This window comes from Phoenix dactylifera, chromosome 14 (assembly GCF_051530095.1).
Source record: "Phoenix dactylifera cultivar Ajwa chromosome 14, Ajwa_hap1_PhDact_Kaust_v1.1, whole genome shotgun sequence".
NCBI lineage: Eukaryota > Viridiplantae > Streptophyta > Magnoliopsida > Arecales > Arecaceae > Phoenix > Phoenix dactylifera.
In genome coordinates, this window is record NC_143203.1 from 19208464 (window position 1) to 19225256 (window position 16793).

General features: G+C 37.8%; 3 protein-coding genes across 6 annotated transcripts in view; 2 read left to right on the forward strand and 1 right to left on the reverse strand.

The window, feature by feature from the left end:
- Positions 1–2183, forward strand: part of LOC103697651 (peptide chain release factor APG3, chloroplastic) — a 34331-nt gene extending 32148 nt beyond the window's left edge. For 2 of the 3 annotated variants that reach the window (XM_039116278.3, XM_088710999.2), the window contains 3 exons: positions 928–975; positions 1213–1296; positions 1777–2183. In XM_039116278.3, coding sequence (XP_038972206.1) covers positions 928–975; positions 1213–1296; positions 1777–1848 — 204 coding nt within the window. In that variant the 3' untranslated portion in view covers positions 1849–2183. The remainder of the gene's footprint in view (positions 1–927; positions 976–1212; positions 1297–1776) is intronic. The other variant, XM_039116279.3, reaches the window with a different exon arrangement.
- The window catches only part of LOC103715117 (pentatricopeptide repeat-containing protein At3g02330, mitochondrial-like), a 38272-nt gene that overhangs the window by 7940 nt on the left and 13539 nt on the right, over positions 1–16793 (reverse strand). Inside the window, exons 3-5 of one of the 2 annotated variants that reach the window (XM_089927152.1) lie at positions 9104–11347; positions 8913–9021; positions 6003–6228 (exon numbers count right to left, since the gene is read on the reverse strand). In XM_089927152.1, coding sequence (XP_089783278.1) covers positions 9400–11298 — 1899 coding nt within the window. In that variant the 5' untranslated portion in view covers positions 11299–11347 and the 3' untranslated portion in view covers positions 6003–6228; positions 8913–9021; positions 9104–9399. Of the gene's footprint in view, positions 1–6002; positions 6229–8912; positions 9022–9103; positions 12047–16793 lie in introns of those variants that run through there. The other variant, XM_088710989.2, reaches the window with a different exon arrangement.
- The window catches only part of LOC103699494 (peptide chain release factor APG3, chloroplastic-like), a gene marked incomplete at its 5' end in the record, with an annotated part of 34247 nt that continues 33811 nt past the window's right edge, over positions 16358–16793 (forward strand). Inside the window, 2 exons of the mRNA XM_088710341.2 lie at positions 16358–16405; positions 16631–16758. Of these exons, the coding sequence (XP_088566467.2) occupies positions 16358–16405; positions 16631–16758 (176 nt within the window). The remainder of the gene's footprint in view (positions 16406–16630; positions 16759–16793) is intronic.

Sequence of the window (16793 nt, forward strand, 5' to 3'; positions counted from 1 at the left end):
TCTTTATATTATATTTCTATTTGATGTTTCTTCCTAAAGTTTCTTGTTATTTTGTGGTTTATGTTGCCAAAATTGGAGCCACTACAACTGCCGAATGCAGAAACTGAAACTGATTTGGCTCCACCAGATGGTAAACTGAATTTGATGGGCTGTTTGGTTGTTTATAAGCTTTAGTAAGACAGATAATCATGAAAACTGAGTTTATGTAAAACAGGTTTTGTGAATTTATTTTTAAATTTTTATTTTTTCGGTGAGGCTGATATTCATAAAACTCAATTTTCAGGTTTTATGATCTGTCAGTTTTCTAAAAGAAGTTATATAAAAAGCAATCAAACAACAATTAAATAAAAGTCATATAATTTATAATTTGTGCAAATCCGTTTTAGAACACCTGGCATCCAAACAACCCCTGGGCTTTTTGAATCTCGACATTAAGAACACTCAAAATTTATTGCTTTAGTAAACCATATATACATCATAGTCTATCTTGAACTGCTAAGAAGTGTCTCAAGTAGACAAAGACCATACATGAACCGAAAAGGGAAAAGAGGTTGACATTTTGCAAGCACTTGTTGTTTTTCTTTTTTATCGATATTCTCCTACCTTTATTTTTATGTGTTTTCTTTATGCCGAGTAACCTTTCAAATATAATAATATATGATTAACTAGATTGCTTTATTTTAGTACTTTTTTCTGAGCATGGTTGAATGAAGTTGGATGTTTATTTGTTATATGCTTTGTTTTAGCATGCCCACTAACTTTTCAAATAATAATAAAATATGATAATTAGACTGTTTTGTTTGAGTACTTTTTCTGAGCATTGTTGAATGAGATGGGTAAGAACCTTATCACATTTATATCGGATAATCATTATGATGAATCTTTAACCATCAGATGCATTTGCAAAAAATTGCTTGAAAATTGTAGGTTGGCACTGGTGCTCGTGCAGAAAAAATAAGGACATACAATTACAAGGTAAACAGATAATCTTTGCCATTTTCAGAATTAAGACCAACTGTTGGAGAAATTTATTCAATTTTCACTATTAGGTGCGTAAGATTGATAGACGTATGTGTTTCAACTCAGGATAGTTGATGATCAAATTTCCCTAATAGAACATTTTTTTTTTCAAAAATAAAAATCATAATAATGCAGGGATCTTTGATTCCCCCATCCTATCTAATAATCTGATGACTTTGTATTGATTTGTAGGATAATAGAGTAACCGACCACCGGTTGAAGATGAACTTTGAGCTCACGTCCTTTCTCTCTGGAAATATTGAGACAGCCGTTCAGGTTTGTGGTCATGAGGAATGACTGTTTAAGTTATGATCCTTCTTAGATTTGCTTGTGATTCATTTTTTTAAAAAAATGGAATAGGGAAAATAATTTATTTATTCTTTTAATATAGCATTTTTTAAGGTACGAGACATGTCCACAAGAGGTGCCGATGAATCAAATAGTTGTTCTCTTTATGGTGCGAGTGATTGTTGTCATGCTGTTATATAGGCATATTCTTAAATGTCCATGATTGAGATGTAAACTCAAGTTCAGTTCTGCAATAAACTAGGTTATATCCGGTTTAATTTATCAAAGCATTTTTTGAGTTTGCCATCTAAGAACTAATGACAATTACTGTCTCAAAGAACTTTCTGTACAACAAAAGACAAGTTTAAACAAAATAGTGAAACTTCATGCAGCTCCTAAGTTTAAATTAGTTTAATCATGCAAGAAATCTCACAAAACTGAATATTTTGTCACTCGTGTTCTTTGCAGGCATGTGCAGCCATGGAGCAGAGGGAACTCTTGGAGGAGCTGGCTCAGTCAATTGGTGCACCTAATGTTTGAATGTTTGATTGATATGCAGTTTTATTTTCCAGCAAAGTTTGAGTCCTGGCACAATCCAAATCTAGGCTCTTGTCTAGCCTGCACTAATCTTCATCTCAGAAAATGATCACAGGAACAAGTGGTGACTGGTATCCATCTATGAGCATTCTCTTTTACCAAAATTTCTTAGTGGGTGCCATCTAACAGAGCAGCACTATTTTTTGTAGCATGGTTGTTGATACTTAATGCTGTAAATGAAAATCAAACTTCTCCCTTACTTCAAATAAGGGTATAAAATGGTCACTTCAAACTGTAATGTTGTTTTCTACAGCAGAAATTCACTTTTTTGTTTTTAATATTGGAAAGCTTTGTATAATTTTTCAATTTATTTATACGAAGTTCAAAGAAAAACACACTAGATACCATATTTCTTTCTTAGTCGGTGTGAACTTTTTCTTTTCTAAAATCTTATAGATTTAACAATTCTACTTAAAAACAGGATGTTTTATTGGTGTCATCTTGTTTCGGAAACAGGATACATGTGGCTCGAGTGGTAGCTTTGGATGCTGCTGGCTCTTGTTAAATTGCTGCCAATTGGGCATATGCAATCTCGTGCATGTGCTAAAATTTTTGAGAAGGATTAGAAAAATTATAATATCATCTTCTCTAATTTGAGCAATTCTTGCTCACTTTTTCTTCTTTAATTTTTTTTCATTTGGGCCGTTTGAATTACCAAATTATTCTGATGTAGTTCCGACGTTCATCTACGTTAGTAGAGTAGTTGTACCTGATGATCACATGATAAATAAATTTGTTGTGGGATCAAAATGTTCTTTATATCAGTTATTCGGGATGGAGTTTTGGTACTAAGGATACCGCGAATTATTTCTCTAAGTAACTGAGGCTTCATGGCATTTAAAGAAACTTGAATGGAGAGGGAGAGAGAGGAAAGAGGGAGAGGAGGGAGAGAGAAAGCAATTGAAGCAAGCTTCGGTTCTCTTCAGTTCACCCTATCGACATTATTAAGGATGTCATCGACCAACATAAATCCTGGTTGGTCTTTTTTTCAAAAATATGCGAGATGTGTTGTCGTTGCTCTAATTTTCTTGATTATTCTTTCATTTTTCGGTTCAATCTCCAATCTCAACTTGATGTTCCAAGTAAACTGCGAATGTGGTTACGTTCGTTGTCATGATTTGCATGGAGAGAAATCATTAAAAGGCTCTTGCAGCGCAATAAGAAGTAGAGCTAGCAAAATATAAGCCGACACGTCAATCTGACTCGTGGTCAACCTGCCATAAACAGGTTTAGATTTGGACTAAACGAGTTCAGGTCGTAAATAGGATGACTTGTTTAATTTATTTGACATTGGGATCGGGTTCAGGTCTCAGACATTTGGTACATTTAATCTGTTTAGCCTATTTAATATTCGGGTTGAATTGGGTCAGATAACCCGTTTAACCTGTTTAACCTTTTTAAGATATATTTAACCTATTTAAAATCTGCTTAACATGTTTCTACTCTATTTAAACTGACTCGCTTAATTGGTTAACTCGTTTAAATCTACTTAACCCGTTAAAAACCCACTTAACCTATTTAACCCGTTTAACCTGATTTGACTTATTTAATAAATTCGTTATGCATGTATTACCTATTTAATAGACAGGTCGGTTTCAGATCTAAATTTTTGGCCTGTTTAATAATTAGGACAAGTTTAAGTTGACAAATTTTTGATCCGATTTATATCCAATCTGACCCGACCCGATCTGATCGCCACCTCTAATAATAAGTTTGATGCTTCATGGCTGGAAAAGAAAGAGCAAATGTTTGATGTTTTGTATGCTGGCTTCATAGATTGTTGCAGGTAGCTGTTTTATAGGGTCTCATATTAAACATGTGGTGTATTAAGAGTCTCAAGTTCACAATCAATGGGGTCTAATGTTGAATGTTTTGGGACAGTCCTAGGTTGGATGTTTTAGGGACTATCTCAGCTACTGCAATAAGAGTCAGATTGACTGCTTAATCAAATGGCTTTACTTGCTGAATCAAAGGGCTTTACCTGACCTAATGTACTAAAAGCAACAAGTGATGGAATTATACTAATCCCAAACCATTGTTTCATTCAAATTCTGCACCAGAACCACTCCAAACCTTTCTGATTCCGAGCAATTTCACAATGTCTTGGATATTTTGAAGTCAAAATATATGGCCTAAGTTATATATCTCCAACATAAGTTTAAACTCACCCCCCTACTTTTACCTAGTTGCACTCACATTCCTTGAGTTTGAAAATGGCAAAAGATAGGCAACTGAAATCTTGAATCCTTATAGGCTGGCTGGATGAAGTCTATGCTCTCTCTCCTATGCTATATATCCACTTAGCTGCTATCTTGAATTGTGCCCTCGAGGCATTTGTCACATCCAAATAAGGTGCCTCTTCTTCTAATTATTTAAAGAGTCCCTGAGCTGTTCTGGGTCATGATTGCATGCCAGAGACTGGCTAAATCATGTACTCATATGCTTCAATAAATGTGGGTTTGGAATATCGATTATCGACAAAGTCCTCAACTTACTTCCTCATGATATTATTACTGCCACAACATCACAACATAGGATGCCAGAGTGATCCCAGCTTCTACATCAACCATCTTCCTTTCTCATAAACATTATTGCTGCCACAGCATGACAACATAGGGGAAAGCTTTTTCCCCTTAAGCAACCACAAAATTGAATGCAATGGACTTCATTTTGAATCTTCAGGTATATAACTACATCAAAATTTTCCAAGCCATCTCTCTTTGCTTAAAATCTTTGCATCATTAGTCTCTTTATTGTCTTCAATAATGTAATAATAGGCTTGCCTCTAGCATCAATGATATTATTACTTCCTCATGATATTATTACTGCCACAACATCACAACATAGGATGCCAGAGTGATCCCAGCTTCTACATCAACCATCTTCCTTTCTCATAAACATTATTGCTGCCACAGCATGACAACATAGGGGAAAGCTTTTTCCCCTTAAGCAACCACAAAATTGAATGCAATGGACTTCCTTTTGAATCTTCAGGTATATAACCACATCAAAATTTTCCAAGCCATCTCTCTTTGCTTAAAATCTTTGCATCATTAGTCTCTTTATTGTCTTCAATAATGTAATAATAGGCTTGCCTCTAGCATCAATGATGTATTCACTAAAAGACTCATATATTGTTCGCAATCTTTGCTCGAGTCAATTAGCTTTTTGTCAGTTAGGTTCGCATAAAAAATCTAAAACATCTTTAGTACCCTAAAAATATAGTGCTTTTCAATCAGTGAATAGCTATGCATAGAGTGACCACAAAACTCTAGGTACCAAAACTATAAAATACCACTATAACTTGATATATCCGTTATACGACTATTAATTAAAATATCTCTGTGGTTAACTTAGCCCAACTCCAAGAATGGTTGAAGCCATACCCAATTGAAAAAGAATGTTATCCAAATGCATCTCATAAAAAGGAGATGTGTTGTTCGCTGGCTGAGAGGCAACTAGGATGGTTGAAGGTCTGGCTAGATGACCATCGACAAATGCCGGAGAACGGCAGTGGAGGGTCAGAACGGAATGAGAGATAATTAGGGATACTGGAATGAACTAGTTTAAAAAGGGTAAAGATATTTTTGCCCTTGGTGACGACACACTAAAGATGTTGGTTAGTTTATAGACAGCAGCATCAAATTTCCTGTAACTCAAAGTATCTAATTAAAAATATTTTAAAAAAAAGATAGGGCAGGTAAAACTATAATTTTTTAAAAAACTAATAATTAGTAGCGAATAATTTATTGTCATCTACTAAAAGAAATAATGAAATTTGTTATTATTTTGACGGGACAAACCATAAGCAGCAAGTGTAGACTAAAAGCTTACTCACCGGACTTCTAGTTGCCAAAACAAGTCTGTTTGGGAAGAGCTTTTGAGATTGAAGAGATGAAAAAAAAAATTGATGTTTATGATCCAGAAACCTTAAGTTTTAGGCTCTTATGGATTAAGTCATGCTTTATATAAAATTTAATGAATTTTAACTGCTTATGAATGAAAATAACTATTTTTCACCAAGTAGTAAAAAAATGAGCTTCATAAAGATACATTACAACATCTGAAGAAGAGAGATAAGCTATAAGCAGTTGTACCTTATATAAATATTGGTCACTGGTAACTACTAAGATAACTTATACAGCAAAGTTATACGTGGTATAACTCTGAAGAAGGAAACTGTCGCAACCTCTGCAAATTTGCATCGGGAAGATCCAGTAGGTCCTGCAGAGTTGAGAAACCAGCTTTCTTGATATGACTGAGAAGATCATTGTTCATGCAAGGCAGCATCCACAGGGATGAATCTCTTTCAAACCAGAAATCCTGAAAATAACAAATGTAAATTAGGGATGAGTAGCAAACAAACCCTTGTGGGGATATCTCTGTGGTTATTCGTGTTGACAGCCAAATTTGGAAAATCATTCATTAAACTTATACGTAAAGAGAAAGGTCCCAAAAGAACAAGAGTGATACCACAATGACTATTTTTGACTTCATCAGATTTTTTAAATTTCGAAGAACAATTAATTAAACTGACAACATAAAAGATTTTTCTCAATACTAAATTTTGGGTAAGAATAGCACATCCTTGAACCGTATAATCTGTAAATACTCAGCCTGAGTACAGCAAATATATTGTGTCATAACACTTATACTCCTGACGAGACAATTTACCCAGTCCTTTAACATCTAGAGATATATAAAGTAGTGAATTCAAAGGCTTTGCTAAGAAATATGGAGCTTCATTGGACACAGAAAATGACAATAAAATTCTACTACCCCCCGACTCCACATCCTCTACTGCCACATAAGATGCACACAGACGCTTTCTTCTGCAGGATTTTAGTTTTTCCTTTCGTCATTGTTTGTGATCATGAGGCTCTGGCTAAATAACTTGCACAATGCATCGACTATTGATCATTGTCAATGCATGATGGTGATGCGTATGGCTAATTTTTGCAAAAGATAGCTTGAACCACATAGGCAACAACAAAATAGGGAGCGTTTGGTTGGAAGGATCTGGCAAATACACATGAATTGACTTCCATGACTGGTCAACCCATGCCAAAGTCCAAAATCTTTATGGCCACCCACATCAGTCCCCATCATTGCTAAATGAATTCTAACATTCAAGCTTTGAGTACATGTCAATTAGAGCAGTACTCACGAAAGGGTCTGATCCAAAACCAGAGACAATCACTTGGGCATGCATTTGCTACCCCAAGCTCAAAGATTTTGACTTGGAACAAGCTGCAATCGAGCTAGAGAACACGAACTGGTTGGGCTCAAGGGCTAGTTTATGCAACTGGGCCATCAAATGCAAGGCAAGATTGGGATCACCGGACCGAGAATTGGAAGATATCAAGGTGCAATAAGAGATAAGGTTTCTTTCAGGCATTTCTTCGAAGAGCTTGCGGGCATCGTCAAGTTGGGTGGATTTAGAGTGGAGGTTGAGGAGATGGTTACAGAGAACAGTCTCATGTAAAAATCCAATCTTGATGATATAAGCATGGAGGGATTTGCCAGCTGGGAGAGAATTTTGGGCTATCGAAGATTTAATGGCCGATGCGATCAAAGAATAGGAGGGGGTGGAGATCGCCAGCTTCATACTAGCAGCAGTAGGAAAAGCCTACCAGCAATAACCACCAAAAATGAGTAAAAAAAAAGTCTATAGATCTCTGAGGACGTGGAATTGGAGGGATGAGCATAAATACGCAAAAGTAACTTTCAGAAATGAAAATAATTTGATATTATAATAATATAAAATAACTATACGGGAGAATTGGATATTTGGACAGTTGGAGTGTGCGCACCTGAACCATGCATGGTAAACTAGGGCTTGTTTGGCATCAACTCGAGTTTCCAACTTTCAGTTTTCATTTAGAACCAAGTTTCCATTTTTAGTTTTTGAAAATCCTTTCTCACTTTCGATAAATTGTCCGAACTAAAAAAAAATCTCTAATTTTCACAATTTTTGAAAACCAAAAGAGCCATGGCCGTCACTACTGCCTCTATCGCTACTGCCACCACCACCATCGTCAGCCTCTATTGACAATGCCACTGCTACCATGGTCTCCACCACCGCCGCCGCCACAAAACTTAACCCAAATGACTACCAAATAAGTTTTGGGATTTGGTTTAAAAAAAAAGACTAGTTTCAGTTTTCATGAAAAATGAAAGTGATGCCAAATGCAACCTAGATTTGAGCCTAGATCTGCTCAGGTTGAATTTGAAGATAAACGATTCCAAAACAAAGATCCAAACTATTGAATGTGATGTACCACTTCTACATGACTTACAAACTGAAAACTGGACGTTATATGGATTTCTTGCCGGTGCATCAACCCATACTCAGTTGGAGATATTCTAAAACACATTTCTTTAAATTTGCATAGTATTTTCACATTGGTCAAATAGATAAACCACAAAGATATCTGTAAGCCTAGACAAAACTTCCCCCTCCACTAAGTCTACTACCTTATCAAAAACTCAGCATCATCCTATTTTGGTACACAACTCAGCATCATCTTTGAAAGAAAGGCCAGGTTACTATTTTGTCTATCTTAACTAGTCAATTTTTTAAATGGATTCTTAACTAGTCAAATTTAATAGCCCACTGATATTAGCAGATAACACCCTCCTCACATAATCTACAATTATGATGCTTTACTTCATGATGCCACCTTTGACTTACTCGATCACCTAAAATTCATCACATGTTTCAAAAACGCCTCAAGAGGTAGCAATTATGTCTGAATAATCTAAAATTGTCCAATTTGGGACCTACAATATACCTAAAGGATATTATCAAATCAAGCATGGCACTAAAATTTCCATTGTCATCCTGAAATGCAATGTACAACAGATGTGAAGTACTCTTTCAATAACAAGAGTGGTGTGCCCTGGCAAACTAAACTAAATTAAACATAGGTAAAACCCAAGGCCAAGAATATACAAACAAGAAGTGCAGTCATTGGTAATAGTGTTTAATTAAAAACAATGTCTACCTCAATTTAGAACTCTTACTTGCTCTGACAGATTCGATCATCAAGAAAACGAGGATCCTGCTGATTCTGAGGAGCATACCTTTATGTATCTGATTTTAAATATTTTCTCCTGCAATTCATAATAAACCAACAAGAATTAGAATTTATAGGAGAAAAAGCAAGAAAAGAAAGAAATTCAGTAGAAGGATCACCAGAAAACATTCTGCAGAGATGCCCTCCGCTAAAAGTAATTGCTTGAGAGGCATAAGAGCTCGCCATCAGTGAGAAATTTGAATGGTTCTGGTTGGAACCAAGGATGCACTGTCCCATGTAGCTCAGATCCATGCTTAAATAGTAGAATGCAGATGAAGGAGAAGGCTGGAAATCTCTGAGAAGCCCATGCTTTTGTCATCCTTCACAACAGCAATCAGTTGGCTGTTCCATGTACCCCTGTTGTTCAAAGCACTCATTGCAAATTCTTCATGTTGCAGCCGAAGAACATTTTTTGCTAAATAGCACCATAACTGCATAGAGGCTCTACTGTAGTCCTCACCCAACTTAATCCAGGTTCCTTTCTCAATCCTATTCTCATTCTCCTCCTAGTGTTTTCTACATCATCCCACTTCCCTACTTCAGAATACATATTGGACATGAGCACAAGTGTTGGGCTATCTTCACCTTGCATTCCCATTACATGGTCCCTAGCAAGTCGTGCTAGCTCAACATTACCATGAAGCTTGCAAGCAGCTAAAAATACTGTCCACACAGATGCATCAGCCTCAAACGGCATGTTTTCGATAAAGAGTCTTGCCCTATCCAGCATTCCCGCCCTACCAAACAGATCAACCATGCATGCATAGTGTTCCATGCATGGAACTATCCCATACTTAGAAACCATCTGATCAAAGAGTTGAACTCCATTTTCAACTAGACCGCAGTGGCTACATGCAGACAAAAGAGAGACAAAAGTCACATGGCTTGGATCAACATTATGCTTTTCCATCTTAGCATATAGATCCAGCGCCTCATGTCCATATCCATGATGGGCATATCCAGAGATCATTGTGTTCCAAGAGACTATGTCTTTGTTCATGAGTTCATCAAACAACCTTCTGCCATCTTCCAAAGCTCCACATCTTGCATACATGTCCAAAAGAGCACTGTTGGTGAATTCATCCTTTATCCCATGCTTTATGCTGCATCCATGGATGCATCTTCCTTGGTCTAGACCAGCTAGGTGCCCACAAGCCCTTAAGATGCTGGAAAAAGTGAAATTGTTAGGATAGACTTGTGTAGAGCACATTGTTTTAAAGAGCTTTATTGCATCTGAATGGAGACCCAACAGAGTGAGGCCTGATATGATTGTAGTCCACGAAATGACATTTCTATCTTTCATCTTGCCGAAAAATTCTATAGCCTCCTCTGCTGCACCCCTTTTGAGTAAACCATCTAACAGTGCATTTTTGACCATATAATCTGACCCAAAACCATGCTTAATTACATGAACATAGAGACTCCATTCATGTCCACAACATGAAGTCATCAAAGCAACGAAGGTAGCAAGATCCATGTCTAGATGTTGGCGGTTCATTTCAACAAACAGGGCCACAGCCTCATTAAAATTTCCATTTTGCCCATGCCCAGAAATTAATGAATTGTACGAGATGGTATTTCTTTCATTCATGCAATCAAACACTTTACAACCTTCCTCCACCATACCACATTTCATGTACATATCAATCAAAGCAGTGTTAACTACCAAATGTTGCCGAAATCTGGATTTCTCCACGACCCCGTGAATTGTCATTCCCAAGTCAAAAGACTTCAAACCTCCACAGGCTTTAAGAGCACCAGATAAAGTGCACTCATTAGGGTCGAAGCCATCCAACCTCAGCTCACAGAAATATTGCAGTGCAATCCCATCTAGCTCATTTTTTGTGTATCCGCCAATCATGGCATTGTACACAGCAGTATCAGCAGATAAGATGTTCTTGAAAACTGTTTCCAAGCCTTTTATGTCTCCGAACCTACCATACAAATCAATGAGAGAGGTTCCAACAAAACAATTAGAATCAAATCCAGTCTTCACTATAAATCCATGAATTTGCTCCCCGATCTCCCTTTCCAATTCTGAGCAGGCCTTAATCAAGCTACCAAAACTGAACTCTGTTGGCTTGAAATCAAAATCCTGCCTTGCTTCTCCAAAGAGCCGTAGAGCATCCTCATAGGCACCAAAGCCCACATAACCGGAAATCATAGAATTAAGCATCACTGGATCGCCAACTAGGCTCTGCCTGAAAACTGAAACAGCCAACTCCGGATAACTAAGCTTTGAGTACATGTCAATTAGAGCTGTGCTCACGAAAGGGTCTGATCCAAAACCAGAGACAATCACTTGGGCATGCATTTGCTCCCCCAAGCTCAACGATTTCGACTTGGAACAAGCTGCAATCGAGCTAGAGAACACGAACTGGTTAGGCTCAAGGGCTAGTTTATGCAACTGAGCCATCAAATGCAAGGCAAGATTGGGATCACTGGATCGCGAATTGGAAGATATCAAGGTGGAGTAAGAGATAAGGTTTCTTTCGGGCATTTCTTCGAAGAGCTTGCAGGCATTGTCAGATTGGCTGGATTTAGAGTAAAGGTTGAGGAGATGGTTACAGAGAACAGTCTCATGTAAAAAGCCAATCTTGATGATATGGGCATGGAGGGATTTGCCAGCTGGGAGAGAATTTTGGGCTATCGAAGATTTAATGGCCGATGCAATCAAAGAATAGGAGGGGAACAGTTTCTTCTATTTAACTAGCAAATTCCAGTTGCAAGGATTAATTCCAAAAGAAATATGCAGTAACCAGAAAGCTTGGGATAAATTTTGAAAGGCATAAAAAAAAACTTCTAAATCAAAGACCTAGAACATAAAAAAAGACTTATAGTCATAAGAAAATAAATAGATGGCTGCAATCCAAGTATGAAAACAAGATCAATAATGTAAACTACCAACCAGAAATTATACAAATAAAACAAAAGCATTGTCCTTGCTATTTATAAAGAATCAAACCTGAGATTCATCACCTTTGCTAACACTCTCTAACTTTCGAGGCCAACCAAGGTTCCCCTCCATTCCACCCTCTCTATTTCTTGTATCCACCCTCTGGCTCAAACCTCACCTCCTCGTCCTCTCCTCCGCCACAACCGCCTCTTAATCCCACCAAAACCCTCCCCTCCTCTCCTCTCTCTTGCTCGCCTCTTCTCCTCCTCCTACAGCCTCCAACCCCATCGTCGTCGTCTTCCTCCCGTCCCTTCCCCCCCCTCTCTGCCCTCCGCGGTGGCTGCGGCATCTACATGCAGGACTCCAACAATCGCTCTTGGGTTTCTTCTTTTCCGCCCCTCCTCCAAATCTTCCGACTACCCCCGACTACCCCCGACGACCCCTACCTCTCCCTCTCCCTCAAGTCCGGCCTCGTTGCCCTCTTACAAGACAAGCCCCCCTCGCTAGAACCTCCTCCCGGCCTATGCTAAAAATATTTCTGGAGGAGGGACATACCTTAGGAGAAGGGACAAACCATGTCGAAGTCGTGGTTTAAATTTGGAACCCTAGAAAGAAAATCCTAACCTTATGTCAAACGGCTTAAGTGTCAGTTTGTAAGACTCAATAAAATAGAAAATTAACTGAAAATAAAATCCAAAAAATATAAGATAGCTAAATCTAAACTTGACTTAAACCTATATAAATCAGGTTACTTGAGCACTTAGGTGACCGCTAGGGGTGCAAATGGGTAGGATCGGGAGACCCGACCCAGTTGAAAATCGGGTCGGGTCGGGTTGGGTCGATGTATAACCCAGACCTGACCCAAAAAATTTGGATCTGGTCGGGTCTAGTCCGGGTCGGGTCCAGGTTCAGTCCCTAAATACCCTGACAAGAAACTAAATTAACCTGTAAAGATCACATTTTTCACAACCTTTCTTGAATTTAAGAAATTAATCTGGTGAAAGTTCATCTCACAGAAGAGGCAAAACGGAACAGTTTCTTCTATTTAACTAGCAAATTCCAGTTGCAAGGATTAATTCCAAAAGAAATATGCAGTAACCAGAAAGCTTGGGATAAATTTTGAAAGGCATAAAAAAAAACTTCTAAATCAAAGACCTAGAACATAAAAAAAGACTTATAGTCATAAGAAAATAAATAGATGGCTGCAATCCAAGTATGAAAACAAGATCAATAATGTAAACTACCAACCAGAAATTATACAAATAAAACAAAAGCATTGTCCTTGCTATTCATAAAGAATCAAACCTAAGATTCATCACCTTTGCTGTCACTCTCTAACTTCCGAGGCCAACCAAGGTTCCCCTCCATTCCACCCTCTCTATTTCTTGTATCCACCTTCCGGCTCAAACCTCACCTCCTCGTCCTCTCCTCCGCCACAACCGCCTCTTAATCCCCACCAAAACCCTCCCCTCCTCTCCTCTCTCTCGCTCGCCCCTTTTCCTCCTCCTACAGCCTCCAACCCCATCGCCGTCGTCTTCCTCCCGTCCCTTCCCCCCCTCTTTGCCCTCCGCGGTGGCTGCGGCATCTACATGCAGGACTCCGATCGCTCTTGGGTTTCTTCTTTCCCGCCCCTCCTCAAATCTTTCGACTACCCCCGACGACCCCTACCTCTCCCTCTCCCTCTCCCTCAAGTCTGGCCTCGTTGCCCTCTTACAAGACAAGCCCCCCTCGCTGGAACCTCCTCCCGGCCTATGCTAAAAATATTTCTGGAGGAGGGACGTACCTTAGGAGAAGGGACAAACCACGCCGAAGTTGCCGGACCCCGAAGAGACTCGCAGGTGCACAGAAAGGGGAGATCGATTCGGGAAGAAGGGAAAGCCAGATAGGGTCTTCTCCAGATCTAGGGTTCCTCCGCCGCAACCAGATAGGGTCTTCCTCTTTTCTAGATCTAGGGGACTCGGAAGCGAAGAAGGGACTTATATCTTATGGGCTATGACTAGCGGGCTGCGAGCCTGTGGGCTTGAGGAGTCACAGACTTACGGGACTTGGAGCGCTTTTCCCTTGCGGGCTGCGGGCCTGCGGCTGCGGCTTGTAGGCCTGCGGGTCTAAAGGGGTAATCCGGCTTCGGGTCGAGTCGGATAAGGTCTTTTGGTAAACGATCCAAAATTGACCCAAAAAAAAAGGGTTGGGTCGGGTCGGGTTGGGTTTACGCGGGTTGGGCCGGGTCACGGGTCAACCTGACCCATTTGCAGCCTTAGTGACCGCCTAAGGCAATAAGAAGGTTCTAACACTCAGACGACCTTGACTTGGACCATCATAAATAATGTCGATGCATTCTATACTACCTATATACTTTTGTAAGTATGCACATATAGCATATATATACATATAAATATATGTTTTTTTGCATGTATATGTATGTATGTATACATGCATACATACGTACATGCATACACATATACACACAAACAAATTCATAACGATATATACATGCATATGAGATATATCGTATGTATATATACACACATATAATTACACACATATATCATATGTATATCATATGCATATGACATATAATTACGCATGTGTTTATATATATGTATATACAACTACATAAACATATAGGTATGTCCATCCATGCATCCATGCATGCATGTGTGCATACATATATATAAACACATATATATATATATCCATGTATATATATTATATATTATATATATGTATATACATATATAAATATTATATATTATATATATGTATATACATATATAAATATTTATGCATATACATCTATACATATATAGTTATACATATATATGTATATATATAATATACACATATAGGTATATGTATATATCTATACACACACACATATACATGTGTGTGTGTGTATGTATATGTGTGTGTGGGTGTGTGTATATATGTATAGATATGTATGTATGTATGTATGCACACCATTTATAATAATATATACATTCATGTAACTTTGTGTTCACATATATCATATGTATATATGTATATGTGTGTTTTTGTATACAATTGTCTATGAAAAAATATTTATACATACGATTGTGTACATATACAGGAATCTAAGTACACATGCACACATATATTTTCACATACAATACATACATACATACATTGTAATTCTCCTTTTATAAATGGCATATTAATGCTTTTAAGGGAGTAAGGTAAATCAGATTGGTTGTATTAGAAAAGTAAAAAATAATTTGAATGTAATTATTAAAAAGTGTTGCTAAAAGGCGTGCTCAAGTTTGCACTTTGGCTTTCTCTTCCTAACCCTATTCTGTTGGAGCTGTTTGCACCACGTTAGAACAGCCCCCTTAAGCTTCATGTGACAAAATCTACTTATCATCTGGTTGGCACACTCATGAGTTTTACATTAGGGTTTGACTAAGGCAGAGATCTGAGACTTGGGAAAAAAACACAACAAATTCACCAAAAGTTTGGGAAGAGGTCTAATAACTAATAACTACGAAACAACTAAAAATAAAAAGCAACGACTCGATCTAGGCATAATGACAAAGATGAGAATACAGAAAGTATGGTGATGCAAGTTGCAGCTGTTCGGTCATGGTTTTTTCATTATGTCAATCACCATCAGGTTTTACAATGATGCTGCCAAGCAAATTTGTTGTAGGTGATGAAGCAGCAGAAAAGTAAATGATGCCAGCTGATTACACAAGATGGACTAAAATTCTAAATAAAGATTAAATTAAGAAAAATTTCAATCAAAACAACATGAAAACAAGCATGCAAAGGGAAATGAATGAAGAAGGGAAACATAATGTTCCAGTGTGGAATGTAGAGGGATCACAAGAGAAAACAAAAAGGGAGCTTGGGGGAGGGGGCGGTGGATGTGTATGGTAGGAAGAAACTATGTGAAGGTTAGAGGGATAAGAAACCTACCAATCTGATGTGGAGTTGGTTTGATCACAGCCAAACCCCATTTAGGTTGGTTAGCGTGTACTAACCATAGTCTCACATTAACAAATGATTGGATGGTGGATGACAAACTGTATGGGGTAAAAAGTTTGAGAAATGTAGGAGAAACCATGTACTTTTAATATATGTACTTTTGTTCCTGAATTACTGTCCAGTTCCTCTAGACATTTTTTTATTGATATTGTTTACCAGATAAACTGATAATATCAATGAACACGTTCTGTTTGATTCTGGAGGTTTATGTCTTCAATGATTTTAATATATGCTAATCATATTTGGAGATTACTATCTTGAATAATTTTACATGGTAGTCTCATTCAATTTTTAAGCTTTATGCTAAAAATAATAGCCAGTCAGAGAAAATGTAATTAATGATGATATGCACTGATAAAACCCTTCTCAGGATGTCTTCTATTTTAAATGGATTGCGTGTCAATTTTTATATTTTATATATGTCTGACGAAAAGTAATACCTCTTATTAGGCTGATGAAGTTGAAGTGGTAATTGATCCAAAAGACATCGAACTTACAACGGCAAGATCTGGGGGAGCTGGAGGTATAAATCATTATATTATATTGTTTAGCATTTTCATCAAAAAAATGATATTGTTTAGCACTCTCTTATACAAGGAAGGGACTTGTCTTAGTGTTTTTTCCCCCAAGCAAAAAACACTTCCCCACTGTTATACTCTGCCACTGCAGCAGGCTATATTAATATCATCTTCATGATTCTTTGTTTTTTCAAGTTCTTCTAGTCATGTACTAAATGGATGCAGGGCAGAATGTCAATAAGGTGGAAACAGCTATCGATCTTTTCCATAAGCCAACAGGAATACGGATCTTCTGTACTGAAGAAAGAACTCAACTTCAAAACAAAAATCGTGCACTTCAGTTACTGAGAGCAAAGCTGTGAGTATGCTAGGAAGCTAATTAGGATTTAAACT